This window comes from Lathamus discolor, chromosome 4 (assembly GCF_037157495.1).
Source record: "Lathamus discolor isolate bLatDis1 chromosome 4, bLatDis1.hap1, whole genome shotgun sequence".
NCBI lineage: Eukaryota > Metazoa > Chordata > Aves > Psittaciformes > Psittacidae > Lathamus > Lathamus discolor.
The window spans coordinates 85,780,852-85,805,716 of record NC_088887.1 but is presented as its reverse complement, the minus strand read 5'-3'; the positions used below and the strand labels follow the sequence as shown (position 1 = coordinate 85,805,716).

Here is a 24,865-nt window from a genome sequence, read left to right as displayed (position 1 = left end):
GTTTTCTTCCACTTGAATGAAATATTTATCTACTAGAATCTTTTGAGATACTTTCCAAACCAAATGTACTGATTCACAAGAAATTACCTTTCTCTTCTCAAATACTTGCACTGAATACCAACGGAATGCTGAAATCCATTCAGGTTTTGGGTTGTTTATTTTTCTTCTTTTTGTTGGTAGTCTGGTATTTGCAAAAAGAATGTACTGTCATGATGCAGTAAGTTACCTGGTTATTAAACTGCCCAAGTAACATAGTCCTTTTATTTCCATATTTATACACATTTGTTAAGCGAGGGTACAGGGAAAACCTGTCATTGTTTGCACTGTGTTAAACAGCTTTTCCCACTATCTGAAGTCCAAGCTTCAGTGACACTACAGAAGCAGCTTTCTAATACAGTAATTATATCTAGGTCTCCATACATTGGATTGATGCATCATAGCATATGATTAGTCTACTGTCATAACCAAAAAATGACATCATCATTTTTAGTAGTGATGTTGCTTATCTACGATCTTACCCTTGATTTTCATGGTTCCTAGCAAGGCAGATTCAGTAACCTGATGCAATCATAAATGGAAATTCTTGGAACACACAACTGACATCACCTCCTGTTTTTGAACTCTGTATTTTCACTGCAAGTGCAAGAAACATTCTTCTAAAAAAGTAGCCCACAGAAAGTAATGCTATTCTATTCATGTTCCTCTCAGCAAGTGCAGCCAGATAGTTCAAGCCATGTAGGTGGTCCTAGTGCCTGTAATATCAGACAGCATAGTAAAGAATAGAGAAAAGGAAACTTGGTAGATGCATCTGCCCATTTAAAACACTCCCTGCAACTTGTTCTACTTCCCGTATGTCAATCTAAATCTCAGCCACCACCTAATGAAAAAGTAATGTTGACAAAGCCTTACTTTTCACTAAAAACTTGTCAGTACACTGTCTGTCTGCCATTGCTATGCATTTTGATGAGTTAAAACAACTCAGTGACAATATTAATTTGGTCTTGACTGGGTGCAGTTTTCCTTTCCCCAGCTTACTCAGTCCTAGCATGCTACTGTTTTCATCATCAGAAACTAGTACATCATTAATCTATGACCTCATCAAAGCAATGTAATAACAGCAACATTCTCCTCAATCTAAGATTTTGTTTCAAAGTGTCCACAGTAGTCACGTCTCTAACACCAGTAGCAGTAACAGTTTATTCTTTGCTGACAGCTTGAACACAGTATCTCATTGCAATTAAGGCTGGATTGAAAGGAGACGATTGAAGAGTTACTTGTAAAATAGTCATAACTAAAAAAAAATTTCAGAAAGACAAAATACAGGCTCGTGAATACGCACTTTTGAAAGAGGACAACCCCTAAAAGCAATGATACAAATACTGTAACAACATAACTTTGTGATCTCTTCAACAGTCACAAATTAATAAAGAATAGCAAACAAACAAACTTGCATTACATTAAATAAGCTGGTTATACCAATTCTTTAATAATGACACTGTCTCTTCCCTCCCCCTTTCTCTCTTTCTCCATCACGAATTTTTAATCCCTCTTTCTCTCCCTTTCCTTCCCACTATGTTTGCCTTTCCAATTGCTACCTCAGATCCACAGCAACAAACCAACACAGCTACCTGTTTCTGCATCTTGAAGTAATAAAAGAAGTCTTCTCACCTGAAGAAAGTAAAATGAGGTTTTCAGACTCAGCAGTTTGAATGCATGGAAACTCAGGCCAATAGCACGAGTTTTCCTAAACCACAAGCTCTTGGAGGCAGCGCTTGTGAGCAGCAAGTGCAAGACCATTTTACGTCTGCAATACAGTTCATCAGCAGATCTTTCTACATGCTTAACTTTGCATCACAATACAGTTCTGACATAAATACTCTCTGATTTGCAAACAAGAAGATAAAAGCTAAGCAACTTGCAGATGACCTGAAACCAAGTCTGAACAACAATCTGGCGCTGGAATTCTGAATCTGGGACTTTGAGCAGAACAACCTTCCTCTTCAAAAACCTTCTCCCAGTTAAGACTACTTCATGATAGCTCTAATATACTGCACAGGACAACACTAATAACAATGACAGTACAGTGCACTGTGCACAACTAATAGCGCATTCATTCTAATTCTCCCAGTATGCTATTATGTCTTATGAAATTTATGCAGGCAATGATACTAGAGGTGCAAGTTACTAGGACAACTGATAGTGACTTGGTTCTGCTTGGAAAACTATGCTCATTTTGTGTTTGATAAGCTTGTTGCCTGAAAGGTTAGCTATGATGCGATTATTAGATGCATGACCCTTACAAGCTGTTATCAAACACAGGTGACTTTAAAACAAATATTAATAAAACCAACTAATATAATAATTAGCTCACTGGCTTTTTTTTCTCTTTAGTTGTAGTCCTCTAAAGCTGCTCAGATATAATAATGCTTGCTTGCATACTTATCTTGAAGTTATCATTTACCTGAGTTAAATTCTTAAGTTCATCTACATCCTGTACCATGTAACAAAACCACCTAGACTACCTCATGTCTTTCCTGGATATTCCCTTCATATTTAAGTACTTGCATGAGATCTAGAATACTCGGCAGCATACACTGTTCTTAACCAGGAGATAATCATATCCAAACAAACAAACAACCCCCCAAAAAAAACCCAAACAAATAACCCCACAAACCCCCCCCCCCCAAGTTAAGTACATTAAGCTATAGTTCAGTTTCTTCTTGTATTTTAGAGAATCCCCAAACATATGATAATGAAATCATGGACCATAACTTTGGAATATATAAGTTTGACGCAATTTTTTATTGAATGCTGCATGTATCACTGGTAGCAGATTAAATATAAAATGAGAGGAAAAAAATCATTCACCCTTCACTGATCATGTCATGCAAGGCCATAAGTAGTCTAATTCTGTAAAGGAGATAGAACGCTACCTTGATAGCATTCATGAGCTTCATGTCATCGTGGTGATGCAGGACCATAGTTAGCAACATGATGGAACTGAGCTTTGTAGCAGATCTTGCTACACTTACTCTAACAAGCACCATCTTACTATATTGCTATGGCAGTCAACATCGTTCAGGTAAAAGACCAGTGTGTTTGTAAGACTGAGATAGATATTATTCCAAATTCAGCAGCTCAGGTTCATTTCTAGTGGCAGTGTTTAATAAAATAATGATCTGTATTTGATGTCTAAAATAGCAGTGTACTGTTTGCTCTGTGAAAGTTTAGTTTTGAACTAATTAGAAATTACATGATTGGGTATTGAATTATTCAGCTAAATGTTCCCATTAAAAAGCAAGAGTGTTTGGAAAAATACCAAGTTTATTGTAAGAAAAACTGCAAACAGAGAAGCATGATTATCTTGATGCTTTTCTGTTGAAAGAATGCCTGAAATTTAAGCCACAAGACAACCTCAGTATTTCCCAGAATTTGTAAGCTTACATGGCGAATAATTAAATTTTATGGAACAATCAGTATACTCTGCAATGTGTATCTTTTCAATAACTTTTTACTTTCAATTACAAGTAGTAGTATGCTGGAATTCAGAAAGCTGCAGTAATCACTTGTAAACGCTTCCATTACCAAGTCCAAATTTAGTCACTGATAACTTCACCACATACCTGCCTTTAAGAATATGATTTTAATTGCTTTCTTTTATACCCAGAGTTTGCTGCAGTTCTGTATTTTGTTTTGGCTTGCATGTTGTTTGTTTTATAGGAAACCCTGATGACTAAACAAAATCATCATTCCTTTGAGAAGTGGGGGCCTTTTTCTTCAAGATGTCTAATATACTTCTATGATTTCAAAAAAGAAACTGGAATTTGGGTGAGGACCACTTCTAGAGTCAGACACTTTTTTTCTGATCATGTTAAACCTACCCTGATTTAGCAAAGCTACACATATATGAAAAATAACACACATCATTAGAGGCTTTACTAATAACTTCTAACAGCTCATCTTCACAGACTATAGTCCTTTAACTGCAATCCTACATAACTGGTACAGAAATAGGGAAATCAACAAATCAATAGCATTACACCCTTTGCCTTCAGAAGGCAAAATTATTCTGTGATCCAGGAAGAAACAAAAAATTCTTATCTCAGATTTTTCCACTGAAAAGCAATAAATCTGCGCACATCACAACCTAACAGTAAATGAATAGTCACAAAATGCAAGTAGAAGATTCACTTGCTTATAACTACACTGTAAAATAACTTCACTCAGTTAATTTTTGAGTACCTTGAGAGTATTAAGATACCTGACTATCCTCACTGTGTAAATATTTAGTCCCAGAGTCTCTTTTGAAGTGAACCAACTTGTTTCCTTTGTATCAAAAAAGCTGTGAGCATTTCTGGAAACAGTTCAGTCTAGGGATTCTTCTCAACAGGCAGTGGTTAACCTGCATGAGGTTTGACTCTGACTTGATGTCTTCCATTACTATCCTGTAGACTGTGTTGAACAGTATAGTACTGCAAAATGTACAAGTTCTTTCTTACTGATTAAAACATTTTAATAAAAAAAGATTCTCTATTTCCTCAGAAAATAATGTATTTTCATATTGCTGAGATACAGCTAAGTACTCAAGTTCCCACTGTGTCTTGTATTCTTACCCTAATAGTTGCTGAAACAACTGATTTGGGGATTTTTACAAAATTTGTGGCTACATGGAAAACCAACTTAATTATTAATCAGTGAATATAAGGGACTCATTGGAACTTAAACTAGTGAGCTTTCAGAACTGGTTTTCAGTGAGAAAGTCTCTTGTGATAAAGTAGAAGATAGCCTTTCAACAGGATGATTATATGACAAAGTTATGACAGTTTTCAGAAGATAACAGGTGGCCGGAATGACACCTTAGTTATAAGTTTAAGAACTATGAAACAATGTATTTACAGAGTTGAGTCAGTGTATCTTCCCACTGAATTAGGTTACAGTTTATCACTCTGAAAGCAGGACTCTGTTGCTTATTTTTACAGTAAGTTAGCTCAGTCCCAACCAATAAACAGCACATCATCCTGTAACACAAACCAAAAGCAATGCCAGCGTTAAAAATGATTAAACACTAATAAACAAAACACTGTGTTGTTAACATGGAATGCATTGTAAAAGTAAGCAATAGCCACACAATTTTATTAATGTCTACGTTTTTAACCAACACAGGATCACAAAATGTACACACTATGTAAAATAAATAACTGAAGAGGTTTGTTTCTTGAAATTACTAAGTATGTAATTCAAATTTAATTTCTAGGCCATAGAATACTTATTGAAATCAACTCTATTCACTTCAGTAAGTTAAACACATTCTTAAAACCTTACAGGACTGCGTCTACCAGGAGAAAATCCTTCCAACTGCAGATTTTGTTTCTTGGCACTATCCAATATGATGTGGCTATAATAACAATTATAATTATATTTTAAACATTCTTTAAGTTCTGCCTAATACAACATCAATAACTGTGAGCCAGAGAAAATGAAATTATTTGAGTAATCTTTTTTTAAACACCAAATAATTCCATCTTCTACTTTAGCAGAAACATTGCCACACTTTATCAACAGCTGCATCTGTGAACTCCATTTGTCCTCCAAGCTCAAATAATCCATACAAAACCTTCCAGTTCGCTCCTTACTCTAACCCCTCACAAAAATGCTTCGTGGCTCAGAGAATTTTGTACAGGATGGAAGCTGAAATAAAATCTTATTGATTCAGGCACACAGTAAGAGAGAAAATAAGGATGAAATTAGAAATTACATCTTCAGATTATCACATGAGAGAAAAAAAAAAACAGGAGTTTAATACAGGAAAGTAGTTAGAATTCATACATATGAAACGTTTCAGAGGAAGCTTAGTATCTCTACACTGGAAAAGATAAGTCTGGTATCAAATATGAAATAGATGGCCAGAAGTACCTACTGTAAAGCAAACCTGTTCAAAATAGTAGTAATAGCAACAATAATTACTGAGATTAGTTTAATATAAAATTAATGTAATAAATTCAACATGTAAGGTTGTTTGAAATTACTTTTTTTAATTGACCAAGTTACATCTATAAAGTCGTATTCTTATCATGCCCTATAATAGTGATTTCCAAAAGCACTCTATAATCACATTTTATCTTTGAGAGAAAGTTGCAGCTCCTGAAATAAGTACAAGAGTTTTGTAGTTTGTTTCATTGCCTGTAGCTTATAGACTCAGTAGGACAAGCTGCAGAAGAATTGTCAAGACCTTTATAAAACAGTTTCAAACCCTAAAATGCTAAAGAATAATTAACAAAAAAGTGAATTGTTTTTCAAAGGTTGTGTGAAAAATAACGGAAGTATAATTTTATACATTATACAGAAACTACAGACAAAACACAGAGCACAATGCGTATCGTATACTCTACTCAGGAATTACAGCACTGCTTTTCTGACTAATCACAGTTGTCTACCGTTTCAACTTTAGACAACTTCTGAAGCCTTCAAAGCACATTAGCCAAGATCTGCAATACACAGAGAACTGCAGATCGAAGTTAACTACAACAAGCCATCTAGTTTTGGAAGGGCTTCAAGACATTATCCAGATAAGCCTGAAAAGTCAGTACACCTGTCTGAACCTACACCAAACTCTTCTGACTACATCACTTGTAACACAGGTTTTAACTCTTTGGAAAATTCAAGAAGCTCTCCACTTTCTGTTGCTACACATTCCTCATTTTGTCACACCTTCAAGGGTCTTAACATTGATTTTTATAGACGTAAGACTGTCTCTTGTCAGCTGACCAGTTTTTTCTGAACTTTGGAACATTCTGTAAATTCATACTAATGAAAGACAGTGGATAGACCAGCAATTGTGGGTAGTATTTATTAATCTTGTGATAAAATGGACAGAGTATCACCCAAGAGGTGATCCTCGCTTCCTCAATTTATGCTCCCTAAAATTCATGCTCTCTAAAGCAAATGTATTCTAAGTGATGACGTGAGATTCTCTGCATGGGTTTTCAGACTGGACCAGTAACAGAGTAGACTTTTAAGGGTTCCTGAATTTGGCCTCCTACAAAAACATAAAATCATGACATTTCATGAGAAGTCTCAGCATACAGTTTTGTACCAATATTATTCGCACACATGAACAATGCATGCAGAACCAGCCCCTTTAGAAAGCAGTCTCCACCTTCAGAAGTGTATTTCTGTAGTATATAGCAGAATTCGGAAAGAGGAAGATTTTCACTATGTTAATTCATAGCATTGTATATCTTAGATTCACCTAGTAATTGCAGATCTCTGATACTTAAAGAGCATTAAATGGCACATAATTGTTTGTGTGATCACTTATACTCTTTTGTAGTCAGGAAGAAAAGTTAGTTATTATACTCAGATTATTAAATCAATCAGAAAGCTTAAAAAGAAGAACTTGGTACCAAAAAAAGAGAGAGAAGGGAGGGGGAGAGCACTTAACAATTTAGTACTTTAATCTTTTTCTGCTTAGAGCTGGATCCAAACAGGAAATTCAACCATCATAAACTTCTCGAAGAGTCATCTTATGTCCACAAAGATGATTAAGGGGTTGGAGCACCTGACATAGGAAGAGGCTCATAGAACTGGGACTGCTCAACCTGGAAAGGCATGGGAGGGGGGCAGATCTTATTAATATGTACCTGATGGGGATTAAGTAAAGATGGAGCCAGCCTTTTCAGTGTTGGCCAACAGACAAAAACTGAAATACATGAAATTCCACTGAAAAGTAGGAAAAAATATTTTCAGAGTAGTCAAACACTGGAAAAAGCTGAAAAGAGATGCTGTGGAGTCTCCATTCTTGAAGATACTCAAACTACAACTGCATGCAGCCCTGAACAACCTCCTTCTGAACAACCAACAAAGACCCTACTTTAAACAGGGGAGGCTGGACCAGGTGATCTCCAGTGATGCCTGCCAACCCAACTATTCTGTGGTTCTACAAGTATACAGTGAAAAAATGGAGGAAAATGTTCACAGTGGCAAGAATTTTCTAGTATCAACTAACATGGTAGAACATAATGGCACCTACATCATCTACTGCAGCTGTAACAGTTCTTTCTCGGTGAGGCTCTTACAGTAGTTTTCGTTCTTACTCACAATGCAGATGCTCTATTCATTGTTTTGAACACACAATTTTTAAGCCTATTTTTATGCTTTCCTGTCTATAAAATGCTGGAATGATAGTCATGTAACGCTGCTCCTTACCTTTGAAGAGCCATACGCTGTGGAACACTATACCCTAGAGTGTGCTTCAAACAGTGTCAATATTTACATTTTTCGTGCTGTTTGAGACTCAACATCACCACAATGGGGAAAAAATCATGCTCACCCCTTCTCTTGTGGTAAGCCATGTAATGTGAAACCAGCTCAAACTTAATGGCAATTTCATTTAAACCTTTCCTCTTCTGCAAGAGACTCACAAAGCACCACCATACTAAAAGGATTTGATGAATTATAATCTTACATATGCCTATTTCCTTTAATTTTGAATTGGTTTGGTTCTGGGTTTTTTTTTAATTATCATTTTAAAAAGACCTACATCTGGTTTTGTGGGCTGATATTCTAAGAAATTGGATCTGTGTTTTCAGTACTATGCATTTTTATCATTAAATTCTTATGACCACCTTTAAAGAACTAGAGAGGAACTGGATACTTTAGGCATTAGTTGTGGTTTTAAGCTGCTTTCTTAGAAAAAAAAAATTGCAAAAAAAATCCCCAGAAGATACTATGTCAAGAGGTGATCTGCTCTTACATATTAACTGTAACACAAAATCCCAAATGATACTGTTGACAAGGGTTTTTCTCCTGTCTCCCTCTTTTTGACCTGCTTATTTCTCTCTGATTTCTTTCATGTCATCTCCTTTATACTTTTTACATGCATTTTTTCTTTGATATTTTCTTGTCTGACTTCCCCCAAATAATTTGTCTTTGCTTCAGCAATTTTTGATCTCTCCCTCATAAACACAAATGCTTGTACCCTATAAAAACTTTTGTTCTTTTCCCACATAGACCCTATTATTCTCATGTTGTATTCACTCTGCATCAACTCCATCTCCTTCACTAGATTTTGTCCTGTAAATACTACTGTGCAAGATATTTCAAACTGGATTAATTTTTTTTTGCTGGTCACAATTGGTCAGACTACCACGGTGAGTCCTACTTGCCTGACACCCTCCTGTGCCTGCCTGCACTCTCAGTGTCATCCCTCTTTCCCCCTACTTACTTTATAACTCTCTACCAACCCATCTGACTTCTCTTTATTTTGTCACTCTTCTTGATCTTTAGCCTTTTGAAAAACCGTTAATTTCTAACAAATTATTTCTGGCTATGTGACTACCTCACTATTGTAAAGCAGTTCTTGAGCCCTAAGGCAAATTGGCACTTTTGTCCAGGGAGCTAAACTCTCTTAATTTTCTTCCCTTTTCCAGACAAGACATTCGCATCCATACTGCTAACAGTTACTGGCATATGGTATTTCCTGAACTGTGCATATTTTCAGTCAGGTATGACCAAAACCATGCCAAAATCATGCTCATTCTTAAACAGACTTGTGATCATGGGCATGTACTCAAACATTCAAGAAGGGGAAAATGGAAGACCCAGGGAATTACAGACCAGTCAGTCTTGCCTCTGTGCCTGGCAAAATCTTGGAGCACATTCTCCTGGAAGGCATGCTAAGGCACATGAAAAACAACAAGGTGCTTGGTGACAGCCAGCATGGCTTCACTAAGGGGAAATCCTGCCTGACAAATTCGGTGGCTTTCGATGATGGGGGTACAGAACTGATGGACAAGGGTAGAGCAGCTGATGTCATCTACCTGGACTTGTGCAAAGCGTTCAACACTGTCCCACACAACATCCTTGTCTCTAAAATGGAGAGACATCAATTTGATGGATGGACCACTCAGTGGATAAAGAACTGGCTGGATGGCCGCATGCAAAGAGCTGTGGTCAAAGGCTCAATGTCTGGCTGGAGACCAGTAACGATTGGTGTCCCTCAGGGATCAGTGTTGGGACAGGTCTTGTTTAACATTTTCATCACTTACATGGACAGTGGGATTGAGTGTGCCCTCAGCAAGTTTGCCGATGACACCAAGCTGTGTGGTTCAGTTGATATGCTGGAGGGAAGGAATGCCATCCAGAGGGACCTTGACAGGCTTGCGAGGTGGGCTGATGCCAACCTTATGAAGTTCAAACATTACAAGTGCAAGGTCCTACACCTGGGTCAGAGCAATCCCAGGCACAGCTTCAGGTTGGGCAAAGAAGAGATTCAGAGCAGCCCTGCAGAGAAGGACTTGGGGGTGCTGGTTGATGAGAAAATGAACATGAGCCGGCAGTGTGTGCTCGCAGCCCAGAAAGCCAACCATATCCTGGGCTGCATCAAAAGGAGCGTGACCAGCAGGTCGAAGGAGGTGATCCTGCCCCTCTACTCTGCTCTTGTGAGACCTCACCTGGAGTATTGTGTGCAGTTCTGGTGTCCTCAACATAAAAAGGACATGGAACTGCTGGAACAAGTCCAGAGGAGGGCCACGAGGATGAGCAGGGGACTGGAGCACCTCCTGTATGAAGACAGGCTGAGAAAGTTGGGGATGTTCAGCCTGGAGAAGGCTGCGTGGAGGCCTCATAGCAGCCTTCCAGTACCTGAAAGGGGCCTATAGGGATGCTGGGGAGGGACTCTTCATCAGGGACTGGACAAGGGGTAATGGGTTAAAACTTAAACAGGGGAAGCTTAGCTTGGATATAAGGAGGAAATTCTTTCCTGTTAGGGTGGTGAGGCACTGGAATAGGTTGCCCAGGAAGGTTGTGAGTGCTCCATCCCTGTCAGTGTTCAAAGCCAGGTTGGATGAAGCCTTGGGTGGGATGGTTTAGTGTGAGGTGTCCCTTCCCATGGCAGGGGCGTTGGAACTAGATGAACTTGAGGTCCTTTCCAACCCTAACTATTCTATGATTCTATGATTCTATCCAATATCCAAGACCCAGTAATCATTCTCTGTATTTGTATCTGTCTAGTTTATTATCTTTGCCTTAGAAAAAAATCAGTGCTTGAGTCTGAGCCATGCAAACAAGCAGGGAGAAGTGGAAGCTCAGGTGAGCTTTGCTGAAGCAAGTGGGAAAATTTACCTCATCTGTAACACAAAGAGAGAAAATATGACACTGCCATCAACAGCTTGACAGTTGGGTGCCTCTGTCTTCAGGTGCTTCTGTTCATCTCCTTCCTGCAACACATCCTTTCTTAACTATATCTAAGCACAAGCCACTGCTAGGAGATGCTGCAGCAACTTTCAAAGGAAAATAGTAGTATAAGAAACAGATTGTTACAGAACTTTACATTAATATAAGGCCTCAGGAGATACATCAAAATAGAATTTCAGGATGAAAAATTAAGAAAAAAGTGTGTGCAGCATGGAGTTATTTTAACTAACTCAGTTTCTTCGGGCAACTATATTCATGACGACATTATCTAATCAAGTAAAGCAGCAAAAAATCAGAAGATAACCAATCTATTAAAAATGAATAGAGAGATTGTTGTCTAATGATAAGTAAGTCATGCTCTGAATGCTTTTTGTTTATGAAGTAAAAGAACAGGGGAAAAATATAAATTATTATTATTTGCTTGGTTATTTGTATTATAAAGTACTGAGCTGCCAAAATTTCCATTACATATAATGCATTTACATAGCAATAATGTTACGTTATGGGAACTCCCTTGTGATATTTGGGTGCTGATTTCCTAGACTTAATTTATTAACAAGGGGATGGGATGTAAGCCATGAATTCAAAAGATTGTCCATGTGAAGGTGTTTCTAGCGATCCTACCTGTTGGCGGGATGATTCCAGGAGACATTAGGCCTGGGACAGAATGTGGCATGATATGAGAATTCTCTGGGGAGGTGACACTTTGAGTCCTCTTAGGAGGCCTTCCAGGTCTAGAACTGAAACAAACAAACAAAAAAATTTTTACAATTAAGATGTTGTCTTACACATCATTTCAAAGTTGTTTCAAGTGGTAACATGGACTGTAAATAAATTTGTTTCAAGGACGGTTGCTTTTGCAGTTAGATGTAATAGACTTCCATCACTAATTAGATTACATGCTGAATTCATTTTCCTCATTGAAGATCAGCGCTCTTGATGCATAATTCATAGCCTGCACCTCGTTACCTGCTTCTTCATATTAATATCTATACACAGTTTGAATTGCCTCGTTTGCATATGCTAAAGTTCTGCATGCAGCCTTCAGCACGAAAATTATGCACTAACTTGTAATAATTATTACAGTCAGCCTGGTATTGATTTATGAGACTTTTAAAAACCAAATATGTGTAGTACTTGTAATGAATGATATTTTAAGGTTCTTCAGGAAATTAAAAGGCAATGGCTGCCTAAGGAAATGTTCTGCTTGTTTGATTTAATACTACGGTTAGCTGGGAGGTGGAATGAAAGAGTGATTCAGACCTATAGCACATTTTTCGATGATATGTTTTATTACTTCGCACTGCTAGCCTGATATCTAGATGATAAATGACAATACATATCTAATGTGTGAAAAGGTCTTGCAATTTCTTTATTTTTTGTCATTTAAAAGATAAGTCAAGTTATCATTTAACCCTTATTCTATTTAAAGTGAAAATCTCACTAAGACACCTTACTTTAAATATACTACTTTATGTCAGAAAGGACTCAGAATTATTTGTAGGATACTGTTAAGCTTACATCTGCCCAGTATGGAAAAATAAAGGGCTTCACATTTAAGCACTCCTTGTCTGCTAAATGCTCACATACACAACTTTCCATCTCCTGGACTGTGTAAGTAGCATACAAATTAGATACGGATTACAATGAAAATACTTATTACCCACTTACATGCAAATATGTACCTGCTACATACAACACGTATCCAAAGGCTTGTATTCTTATGTACAGATCACAGCACTGTACTACTGCAGTATCTTATAACTTCTTATTTAGGGGACACTGTGGAATAACTTCACACAAAAAGGTGATGTTTAGTCCTAGCACTGCAGTGTTAACCTATGCTTTGCCAAACATTCGAGGTACTTAATTTGTTTCAAAATAAGAAAGAAAGAAAGGTGGCTCTGAAAGATTTTGCTCGTTAAGTCCTCACACTTACTTACAAAACTCTAATTAGCATATGGCACTTTTAGCTATGCTGGGGCTGCAGAAGGAGGCAGATACTAAAATATATCTGGGGTTTTTTTTCGTATTCATTCCCCTTGTGTTTGAAAATACCTTTTTTGGAACTTCTATAACCTACCTTCAATAAAACAAAAACAATCAAAGTACAGGGCATTTTCTTGGAGTTTAATGACTCAAGGCATTGAGTCATTAACCTTAACTGATCATTAATTCCCAACTTAATGTCCTGAGCTAAGGTCATTATTAAAATTATAAGCTTGATAATTTCTTTGATTGGTTTGGGATTTTTGAGTTTCTTTACAGCAAACAGAAGTGTCATATGTTCACAACTGCAAGAAAAACAGTTGTAGAGAAATTACATTGTCTTATTCCAGCTCACAGAACCAAATTCAACATCTTCCCTTTTTCTTTGAAATTTCGTGATTTGACATAAAAATAAACATACCATGAAACACATAAAACTGATAAAAACATTATAGCCAAAAATTATCTGATTTAAATGGAGTGTTTCTAATATATTCACCCACCGAAAAAACGTCACAATGTAAGAAAATTTTAATGGCTTAATTTAAATACCTATGATGATCCACTGTTCTCAAATCACTGATGAGAGTATGCAAGGGCCTGACAACAGAATAAAAAACACAAGCAGGGTGCCACAGCATAATGCACAACCTACTACCAATGGCTTCCAAAGACTCTTTTGATGTTTTCTACCAAATATACCCATGGTGAAGCCTGAATGCTTTTGTCTTTGACTTTTAAGGAATAAAACCACCCCTTTTCAAAGCCTAAGAGAAGATACCCACAGAACAGAATTGTGAAGTGACACTGAAATATCCAAGGCAAAAGTCTTTGGTTGCCTTCTACGACCAGGTTGATCACACTCCTCTCTACAAAAGGCCTGTCACCCTCAAAACCACAAAGAAGCCCAGTAACCTAACTCTACCCCACGATTCATACCAAACTCAATTAAGTAAGGCTTTCCATAAAGTCCTAAACTCCCAATTCTAATTCAACTAAGAATATTTAAGTGAAATTTCTGAGAAGTAAAGCTCTTTCATCCTAATATATATTTTTGAGACAAAGCATTAATTCCAGTTTACTATAAAATGGCATTTATGTATTTAAGAAATGTTTGTTCCTCATAACAAAGCAGAAAAAACACATTAAGATGCATTAAGAATTACTTAAGGTCTGGAAGCTCTGATTTAGAGTCATGGAAGACTATGCAATACACAATTAAAATTAGTAAATTTGACTGTCCCCAATAACTGATTAAGTAACAATAATTGTCTTTTTTATTTAGATTATGTACTTGTTTCATTAACCAAATTCCAAAGTTGAAATACTATCATTTTATAAGATCTGTTTTCAAACTATGTGAATTGCAAGAATTTTGTATGAATCATTACCAGAGTTATGGAATAAACGGTTTGTAAAAATTACTTTAAAAAATACTAACTTTGATTCTATTTGAAAACTTCCACACTGTTTTGTACTTCATTAGCATTTTTACAGCCTTATGATAAACTCTTAAAAAAAACATCAAAAGCATAGCAAATGTGTTTAACTATCATAAACAGATGATAAAAACAGCTTAATGAATCACTTTGTTGGTATTTTTCCTAAACTTGTGTAAAGACCTATTTATTTTTACATTAGGACATACTGACTTTCATTCCAAGATAAGAGCCTGCTTCAAAGTCCTCACATTCCTAATTTGTATCAGATTTAGATTTGTTTTCAGTATGAAAAAAAAATATAAAAAATAAAATAGCTATGAGTTGATTTGTTATGCAAAAGGTATATTTAAGCACTCGAGCAATATAAGTTATTCTTCTAGTTGATGTCATGGAAACACAAAAATCATGATTTAAAAACTGTTGATAATTTTTTTTTACTCAAATTTATATTTTATATGTAAGCATTTCCAGAGATGTAAAAGATATTGCAAGTTTTTGTCTTCTGTGTAAAAAAAAACATTGGAAGAACACCACTGATTCTCCTGAAGAGCCATTTGACTCCTTAAGGTAATGCTAATTATCTCAATGGGTAAACTACTCAAAGCAGACCCATTTTGATTTTGAAAATGACTGCCGTTTGAATGTTTTTAGAGCTAAGATAAACAGGCTGAAAGAGCCAAAACACAAAAAAATACCAGTATAAGTCTTGTGAATACCTGGGGTCACAGTACTGAGAAATCAAGGAGTCTTTTGGGACCCTGCAAGAAGACACTAGAAGAAACAGACTTATATCTGGAAGACATAGCTGGTCTTTGTCTCTACTGTTTCTTCTTTGAAGATTAATTAGAGAGAGCAGCAATTTGGCAATTTCAACACAGATTCAAGGAAACCACAATGATTAACTGTTTTAAGGAGCTGAGGAAAAGTAAAAGAGAAGGCACCAGTTCCTCCTCTACCCATTAAAAGGGATGTGCCACAGAAAATTTTGACACTCTCTCCGCTTTTAGAAATATAAATATGGCGAGTTAGATATTTTCCCTTCTAAAACTGAAGTTTTCATACATGAGATATCTTACCACATGATGCAGAACAAAAAGAAAGCTTCCTACAGGACCACATATTACTTAATCCTCTGTTTTCGAAGTGGAGCACCTAAATGCATTTCACTCCCTCAAAATTTGGCTGCCTTATATAGGCTTCTGTAAGCTTTGTATCAAAATGTGTTTTTTTCAGGGCTTAGAAGACATTCACACAGACAACTGAGCTTTATGATTTTTAGACAGCTACCACGATTTATAATTACAATATGCCATTATGCAATAGGGGAACCAAATGTGCAGACTGGGGAATGCTGAAATTCTAAAGAATGGAGGGAAATATTTTCTTCATTAGCATCAGCTATTAGATATTCAGAACACTTTCTAGAACCAATGAAAAATAAATCCATCAATTTGCGGCCAGATTTGTGTTTCACCCCTTCAACTTCACAAATACTTCTAGGAATACTACAGCTCCAGCATTTTCAGCTTTGGAGGAAAGGATGTGTATGCCTTCCACAGTGTGACTGGCATGAAATGTACAAAACATGAGAAATAATTGACAGTATATTGCCCTAAAATACAACTTTTCTAAAGCAGTTTTCTTTTGGTCTTTCGATCAACATATATTAGCCTTACATCCTTCCTGCGTTACTGAATCCAGACAACAGACGGCTGAATTAAATTAAAAAAAAATGGAAGAATGAGGAATTCTTATCTACTAAAATGTTGTGCTTTGATTATACTTGTATAGCTTTATACACCTCTGACCATGTTATCGAAGTATGAGCTTGCTTCTAGAAATCTCTCTTATGGTGGAAAACAATTAAAAAGCAGACATAATCAGCAGATGTGGTCCTGTACAATAACACGGGAAGAGGTGAAGTGAGAATAGGTATGGGTTTATCTACAGAATTTAAAAGTAAGTGGATTTTTATTAATCTCTTTTCACTATCTACCAGGAGACAGCCATAACTTTAAAATATAGGGTCTCATCCCTGAAAGCCTTAGACACCTAGACCTCCCACTGACTTCTGTTAGAATTCTGAGCACCAAGAAAGTTATTGGCTCCAAAACAGCTGAAATTCTTCATGAATCACATATACCTCTCAGAGTGTGTTACTAGCACTTTATAGATGACTGATTGCACAGCAAAACATTTACTATAAAATTAAAAGAGTGTGTAACAAAGTTGAGATAATGATGTGATTTATCTTTCTTATGTCCTGACTTTGAGGAATAATTGTGCAAAATTAACTCTAGACAAAGTTTCACTCTTTAAAATTTTATTCAATACATGAAGTACTCCTAAAGAAAACAGCAACTCTGATCAGCTGAACAAGACAAACAGCCTTTCTAGCTGAAACTAATTATTTTCAGGGATTTTTTTTATATATATAGGTTTATTTTTAACCTTGTCCGTGAACATGTTAGCACACAGAAATATTGCCCTGATTTGAAACTGAGCAAACATGATGCAATGGAGCTGTCATTGGTCAGGCAGTTTCATAATCAATAATACTGGAGGGCAGCAGGGAGAGTTACACTCTGGAGGTGATAGGCAGCAAATCTGTTACAAACATTTGGTGTATTTATTTAATGTATTTTTTATGTTCTTAGAACTGCTTAGAACAGCTTTGAATATCAATATCAATTTTAGCTACATCAGCATTTATGCGCCTCATTTAGGTACATATTGAAAACCCAGGCTTTATTTCTCAGTTGTTCCACCTCCCTTCAGTGCTTCAAAGCCTGATGCAGTATCTTTGACCTCAAATAAGCCAGCTGAATGAAATTTAGGTGAACCACCTGGAAGTGGTTATTATTGTGCTCGCCATAAGATGACCACTGCAAAAGGGCTGAGCATGTCACAGTCTGAGGCTACTTGCTGACTTAATGCAAAGCCAGCTATGTCCTGCAACAACCTGTAACCAAAGCCAGTGGACTTTTCTCACATGGTATACATAGTATTTCTGGTTTTAGCTTCCATGCTGCTCTCAGTGTCACACATTCAGTCTCCACACTAATAAGACTTGAGCCAACGGCGTGTCAATTTTGAAAAATAAGGTCTAAGAAGCCTGACTAAACCTTTAGTGTAATTTAATTCCTTTAGTTGGAAAAAACACTTGCCAAGGTAACCTTCATAAATATTTCTAATGCACTGAACTAACACTTTAAAGGCACAAAAATGACAAAGTACATTGATCTAAACCTTATAGTTTACTATTTTAAGTTTTCCCCTTCTACTCCCACTCAAAAACAAAGTAAAAGAATGCAATTCCAAGACTGGGCATATATCTATTTTGGCAGTTACTAAAACAAACATTAGAAATCACACTGTGTCATTTTTACTTGCAGTAGTCGTATAAAACAATAAAACTCTCAGTGCAATTACCTTAAATTTATTTTTCTTCTCACAGTTAAGCAGAAAATGTTCTCACGCAATAATTAGTGCTGAACTCATGATATATTAGAAGGACTTACTGAGACAGCAAACAGTGCTGATAAAAATAAATACAAAGATCTGTTTAAAAATCTTCACAAAGAAGTACATTAATGATCAAAAGAATTACAGCATGCTACAGAATTGAGTAGTGGAGAAAACATGCTAATAAAATATTACTGCATTTCAGTAACAGTACACTGTACTGCTATATTTTTGAACCAAAATGGCCAAAAAGTTATATTTGGTCAGAAATGCAGTACCAGCTTATCAATGGTCCAAATAATTAAGTTAAATGGAACAAAATATATTACACTCCATACCCCATTCCAGTGCCATCTTACCACAGTAACACAAAAGCGCTGGTTAGTACTAGGATCCTAAGGGTTTTTTGAGGGGTAGAGAAGACCTTGTTGAATTAATTCTCTTCCTAACAGACCAGTCATGTAATCATCATGTCATTTCCATCTTCCTCAGCACTACAGCCCAAATCACTATGCTTTTCAGCAAGATCAGGAATATTCTTCATACAAGAATACAAAATAGAAGGTACAAGAGTACAACGATATGTAGAATATATATTATAGGAACACCTGCCAGATCTTACTTGATGGTTGAAGTTCCACTGCAAACACTACGAAAGAATCTAACAAAAAGATTCTACCTGACTGACCTTCCTACTTGAATATATGGGTGACCTGAAGGTCAAGAAAGGAAATAAAACCAGTCAGAAATCCCACTGTTATAGGAGTAAATTACAGTATCAGATTTGAATACAGCTGTGATTGTACATAAGTTTAAAATATTACTGAATTGTGACTCTTCTTTTTATGAAATTGAGATCTGCAAGTTGTGAAAGGCAAAAACACATAAGAAATTAAACTAATTCTGTTGGGTGGCAGAATTATGATGTCAGAAGTAAATTAAGCCAAAAAGTTCACTGCTTCATCTAATTAGCTGAAACACTAGATCTGGCTGAAAGTTCTTCAAACACTTAAGTATGTTGGCTTTCAAGACTATGTAATAACTGAAACACAAGCCTCTGATGATGAGAGCAATACAAGCTAGAGTAGAAAATAAGTCTGAATAAACAATGAAATGTAATTATTAAACAGAACACACGCATAAATTCAAACCATATTGATAGACTTTTACTTGCTATAAACACAGCAGCAGAAAGTGTACTTGTAATACCCAATAGCAGTACAGAAATCTCAGCACTGGAATCCCAAAGAGAATTTTTCAGGGAGACTGGAAATAGCAAGCATAAAACCTTGCAAAATCATATTTATTTCCTCTATTTACACTGCTTTCTTTTCAGAATAATTCCTGCAACTACAAAAAAACTACAAAAAGCAGTGACCTAAAGTGCACACTTCCCACAAAGGCTCTTTCTGTCGAGTTATAATAGATGCTTTTCCCGTATCACTCAACCATACAGCAGAAACCACACCTATAATTTAAATATGCAAGCTAAATTATTCCTTCTAACAGTGTTATTCACCCACATGAAACCCCAAACTATAACAGATGCAAAGTCTATTTTTTCCTAAACTGTTTTCATCTTTTCTTAGGCTTTTAATTCTAAAAACATCATCTCAAAACAACATCTACTATGTATATTATAAAAATGTCAAGCATGGAACTAATAGGTCAGAAAGGCAGGTTTGATCTAAATGACACAATCTAAAAGAATTTTAAGCTTTCATTTCTCAAAAGAAGTTTCAAGTTGCTGAGATGACTCCCAATGTCAAGTAAGTGTAACTTATGTGGTTATGTCTGTTAGAGTCTGCATATGGCCTGAAACAATGATTTAAATGTATGAACTTTAGTTGGAATGAACAGTCCTGCTTCAAGGCTTGTTTTCTAACCATCTGCATTCATCTCTGCATATAACTTGTACATGTAATTACGAATTTGTGAACATAAATCATATAATTACATGTACAAATAACCAATTAGACTCAAAGCAGAATTAGGAATATAATAACACACTCCTCTTTTGAACACATACATAGACACATATACATAAGTGAGTATCTTTGTTTAAGAAATTTTTGTTTAACTCATTTAGAAAAATAACATCTGATTTGTTTTGCAGTAGGACACACTGGGCAGCAGCTGCCATTATGGCAGCCATCTAACAAACAAAAAAAAAAGAACAGAAACACAACAAGGAAAAAAAGCCTACCTAATAAACATGCCCACCATTGCTCAAGGGGTCACAGAGCTGGTGTTCATTACCACCTATATTAAATTTAAGATAGATAAACATTTCAATGCTTATTTAAGCTCAAATAAGAAAACAAAACAAAGCAAACAAACAAAAAAAAAAAGTATTATTCCAGGTAACTGTCTTGTGAAAATATTCTGGTCTCCTGGCAGTTTGTTAATTAATATGCTATTCTTACTCATAACAGTTAATAATGGGGTTCCATCATATAAGTGTATCCACTGGAATATATGAATGCACTCGTCACTTAATTGGCCACAATTCTTTGCATGAAATGCTGAAACAAGTGAACTGTCACCTTTTTAATGAAGCTGCCTATATCTTAAACCCTTTGCCCTTTAAAAAACTATTTATACTCAAAATGAAAAATTTTATTCTAGCTTCTGCCAGAGACTGTGGTTAATGTTCACTGCCCTTTATTCACCTTATTTTTAATTCTGAGAACCCACACTCATTAACCGTATACTTCCAATGAATTGCTGGAACCACCTAAATAAAAACTTGAAAGTGACTTTTATTGTACATTTGAGAGTAACTGTGCTGATATGAAATACTGAAAAGAATCTCTGTTAGTCTGTACAGCTGTAACTGAACTGCTGATGCAATACAGATTGATGGTCACAATGCAGTATTCATTAAAATCTAGAATTTAAGCCTTTAAATACTGTGGTTTGTATCTGTACATATGTATAAACACAAATCTACAAATAAATCTACTAGACAAGTGCTTAGCGTTAAAAATTATAGGCTTTTCTTGAGCAGGCAGTATCGAGGGTCATGGTGAGATATTTATGTTGGGTGGCACTGTGCAAGCAACACTGGTGAAATGAGTCTAGTCTCTGACTGACAACACTTTTGATACCAGTAACTAAAAGTTAAAGAGTATGTGCAGCATTAGTTTCATTTCCGTCATTCAGACTTCAAATTGTTTGGGACAGAAATCAGCTATCAGTATAGCAAGGGGGTTGTGCAACCCCCAGCACAATGGTTATCACTTAAACCCCATGTGGACCAAAAGATACAAGAGAGATGATTGCCCTTGTAAATACTATTTAAATAGTAAATCCTTGTGTATACTCTAGCTGTAATTCCAAAACACAGCAAAATACAATCTCATACTGAAAAAAGTAAATTATGGTGTATTCCAGGAAAACCCCTGACCGTGTACCCAGTTTCACAAAATCCTTTTGTGAAATTAAGATCCCAGTATTCCAACTTTGTAAGTCTAGATGCAGCCTTGTATTATATTTCCCTTGTGCAAGGCAAGGAACAGAAACAATCACTCAAATTCAACCTCACATTTTCTTTGCAGAGCAACATTCATAACCATATGAATAGCAGCAGTTTCCCCTCCTAAACAGTAGAACTAGAACAATTTGGATGATACAGAATACTAATCCAAGACTCCCAATTCCTAAAAAAAAAGAAAAAAAAGAAAAAATAAGAAAGACAGTACTATTAGTCCAAGCGGAAATACTACAGTGATGCAATCAAAGACACTTCTATTTGTTATCCTTTCAACAACTTGAAAGTCATTCAGTGCAGTCCTATCAAGCTATATCAAGTGCTATATCACCGTAAACCCTAGTGTTTGTCGATATGTTATTTGAAGGCCTGAAACACAGCCAGTGCTCAAAGCTGTCCTGTTACTATCTTAGGTAAAGTTTGCCTATCGGAAATAAAAATCCTCTACTAATGTGTTATCCTAGGGAAACTCTGAAAAGTTAATCAGTCATTTATGTTAAGTAGTATGCTTTTAGATAACAGAGTTGACAAATGTATCTACTTCTGATAAGATTTTTTTATTATTATTCATAATTATTTGTAATACTGGGCATTCCATTTGCAATCTTTATATAATAAGAGTTGCATAGAAAGATATCAAAGATATCAGAGGACCTATTTTATAGAAACGCATAAATCAGTTATTGAGAAGTTTATTTTACCATGTACTTTAACGTGCCTAATTATGGATCTGGTCTGTATTTACTCTGTGACTGGAAAACTTATAGATGTTCTAGTCCCTTTACCTCCCATGTCCAAAGTCATTACGAAGGCATCAGACTTTGAAATAAATTTCAGTTACTGTTGCTCTGTGTCTGAAAAGATCTGTATTTCTCAAAAGCATCTCACATTACCCAAAACAAAGAACCCCCAAAATAAAAGACCAAATCCATCATGTTATTGTAATACTTATATTCTCATGTTGAATTAAATCAGTTCATCCTTCCTTTTATGAACTTCACATCTTCAGCAGCATAGAGCAGAATTTCATGTAAGAGAATTCTGTTATATGAGTATGACCTCCAAGATGGTCAAAATGGCACCAGAGATGTGCAGCACACTCTTCTGAGACATACTACATTTGGCCAGTACACACATCCATATGATGTTTGACCGTCAAGCTCTGTTCCTGGAACAACTCCATATATAACATGCATACAGAACTATCTTTTGGCTCTGTCCTTATAGCTTGTAGCACAATAAGCTCAAATCCTGACTGAGTGTTAAGATGATAATGAAATACAAATTAATCATAATAATTACAAAAAGATTTTCTTTCCATGCCCAGTCAAGTTAGACGAGTTAAAGCAGGTGCCAATTCACAACTATATTTTGATTCTTCCTATTTTCTACTTTTCTGAAAGCTTTAGCTTCAAAAGCTGATTTAAAGGCTTGGAAATGGAAAAATAATCCAAAATCATCAAATAAATTAGTCCAAAAGTTTTTTCTCCTGATTTTGTTCTGGCTGGTGATCTCTGACTGTTAGATGTTGTAAATGCTGATCAAAGTATCATGGTTCAGACTAAGTGGGATATTTTCATCAATGCAAATGCTTTCCCTAGGATGTTATCTGCTTGCTTGAGACTTCATATTAGGTTTTGCAGTTTCAAGCTTCACTCCAGTACCAAATATGATACCAAAGAAATGCCTACTTGACCAAAACACATGCTTTCTATGTTGTTAGTAAGAAGTTCTGGCAGAATTGGGCTTTTTTCTGTAGTAACAGATCAAGTTCTTAGAGAAAAAAAAAAAAACCCAGCAGACGACTACCCTTTTTGGAGAACATGAATCAAATTAGACATTATTCTGATCAGAAACTTGTTTGGTTATGTGCTTGGCTGAAGGTCAGAGTAATGTCTTCACGACTTTATAGCCTTCCAATACAAAAGTACATCCGATCTTGAACTGGACAATGAGCTCATGCATTTTTTCTAGAAGTTTAACAATATTTAAGAAGAAGGTACTTCAATAAAATGGAAAATTAGATTAATCTTGTCACAAATAATCATCCTTCACTAAATTTTGACCTGGATATCAGATATATTCAGTTTTAATAGAATTGAATAAAGTGGCAACATATGTTTTAAACAATGCTTTCTCATTTATACTGTCTTTTAAAAGAGATAAAAGTTTTACAGTTTTTAAGCAATGTATTTCAAGTATACAGGCTTAGATACACAAAAGGAGTCTGGAAAGTGCAACAGAAAAATATGACAAGACATGCTTTGGACTCCTGAGCTTTAAAGATTCAGTCCTTAGAAAAAATACTCTCTCTCACATAGTAACTGTTCTGCGAGGTATATGTTTGTGTGCTTATATATATATTTATATACATACATACATACATAAGTATACGTAGACCACAGAGTGGCACAGTGTCAACACAAGGGAGTCTCTAGACTGATGTTCCCAAAGCAATAGCTGTTCTGGTCCCAAAGCATTTTAAAGCAAAGGACAAATCAATCTAGACTTCATCATCTTTAGTAAGTACTGATTGTAATCTTCTCCCCCACTGGGTTGTGACACTATGCACCATTCAAGAGAGCTAGAGAAAAGCACAGTATGTTAACAAGTCAACTGTAGCTTCTGCAACACTTTCATCAAGTACTAAATGGTGAAAGGTGAGTATCTCCAGTCTGCCCATCATGACAGAACTACAAGGTTGATCTTTAGGAACTGCAGGCCTGTCAGTCAGACTTCAGTGCCAGGGAGGGTTATGGAGCAGATCATCTTGAGAGGCACCACATGGCACCTACAGCACAACCAGGTGATCAGGCCCAGTCAGCATGGACTTATGAAAAGTATGTCCTGCTTGATTAACCCGATCTACTACTATTACAAGGTGTCCTGCCTAGCGGATGAAGGAAAGGCTGTGGATGCTGTCTACCTATACTTCAGTAAAGCCTTTGACAGTTTCCCAGACCTTTCTCCTGAAGAAACTGGCTTCTCATGGCTCAGCTGAGTGTACTGTTTGCTGGGTAAAAGTCTTGGATAGTCAGGCCCAAAGGGTGGTGGTGAATGGAGCTAAATCCAGTTGGTGGCCAGTCACAGGTGATGCTCCTCAGGGCTCATTACTGGGGCCAGTTCTGTTTAATAACCTTATCAATGATCTGGATGAGGGGATCAAGTGCACCCTCAGTAAGTTTTCAGACAGCACCAAGTTGGGTGGGAGCGCTGATCTGCTGGAAAGGCTGGATCAATGCACCAAGACCAGTTGTATGAGGTTCAACAAGGTTCAGTGGCA

At 36.2% G+C, this 24,865-nt stretch overlaps 1 protein-coding gene across 8 annotated transcripts in view; it reads right to left on the bottom strand.

The window, feature by feature from the left end:
- DACH1 (dachshund family transcription factor 1) overlaps positions 1-24,865 on the bottom strand; it is a 374,731-nt gene that overhangs the window by 212,397 nt on the left and 137,469 nt on the right. For all 8 annotated transcript variants that reach the window (XM_065678139.1, XM_065678144.1, XM_065678140.1 and 5 more), the window contains exon 2: positions 11,818-11,933. In XM_065678139.1, coding sequence (XP_065534211.1) covers positions 11,818-11,933 — 116 coding nt within the window. The remainder of the gene's footprint in view (positions 1-11,817; positions 11,934-24,865) is intronic.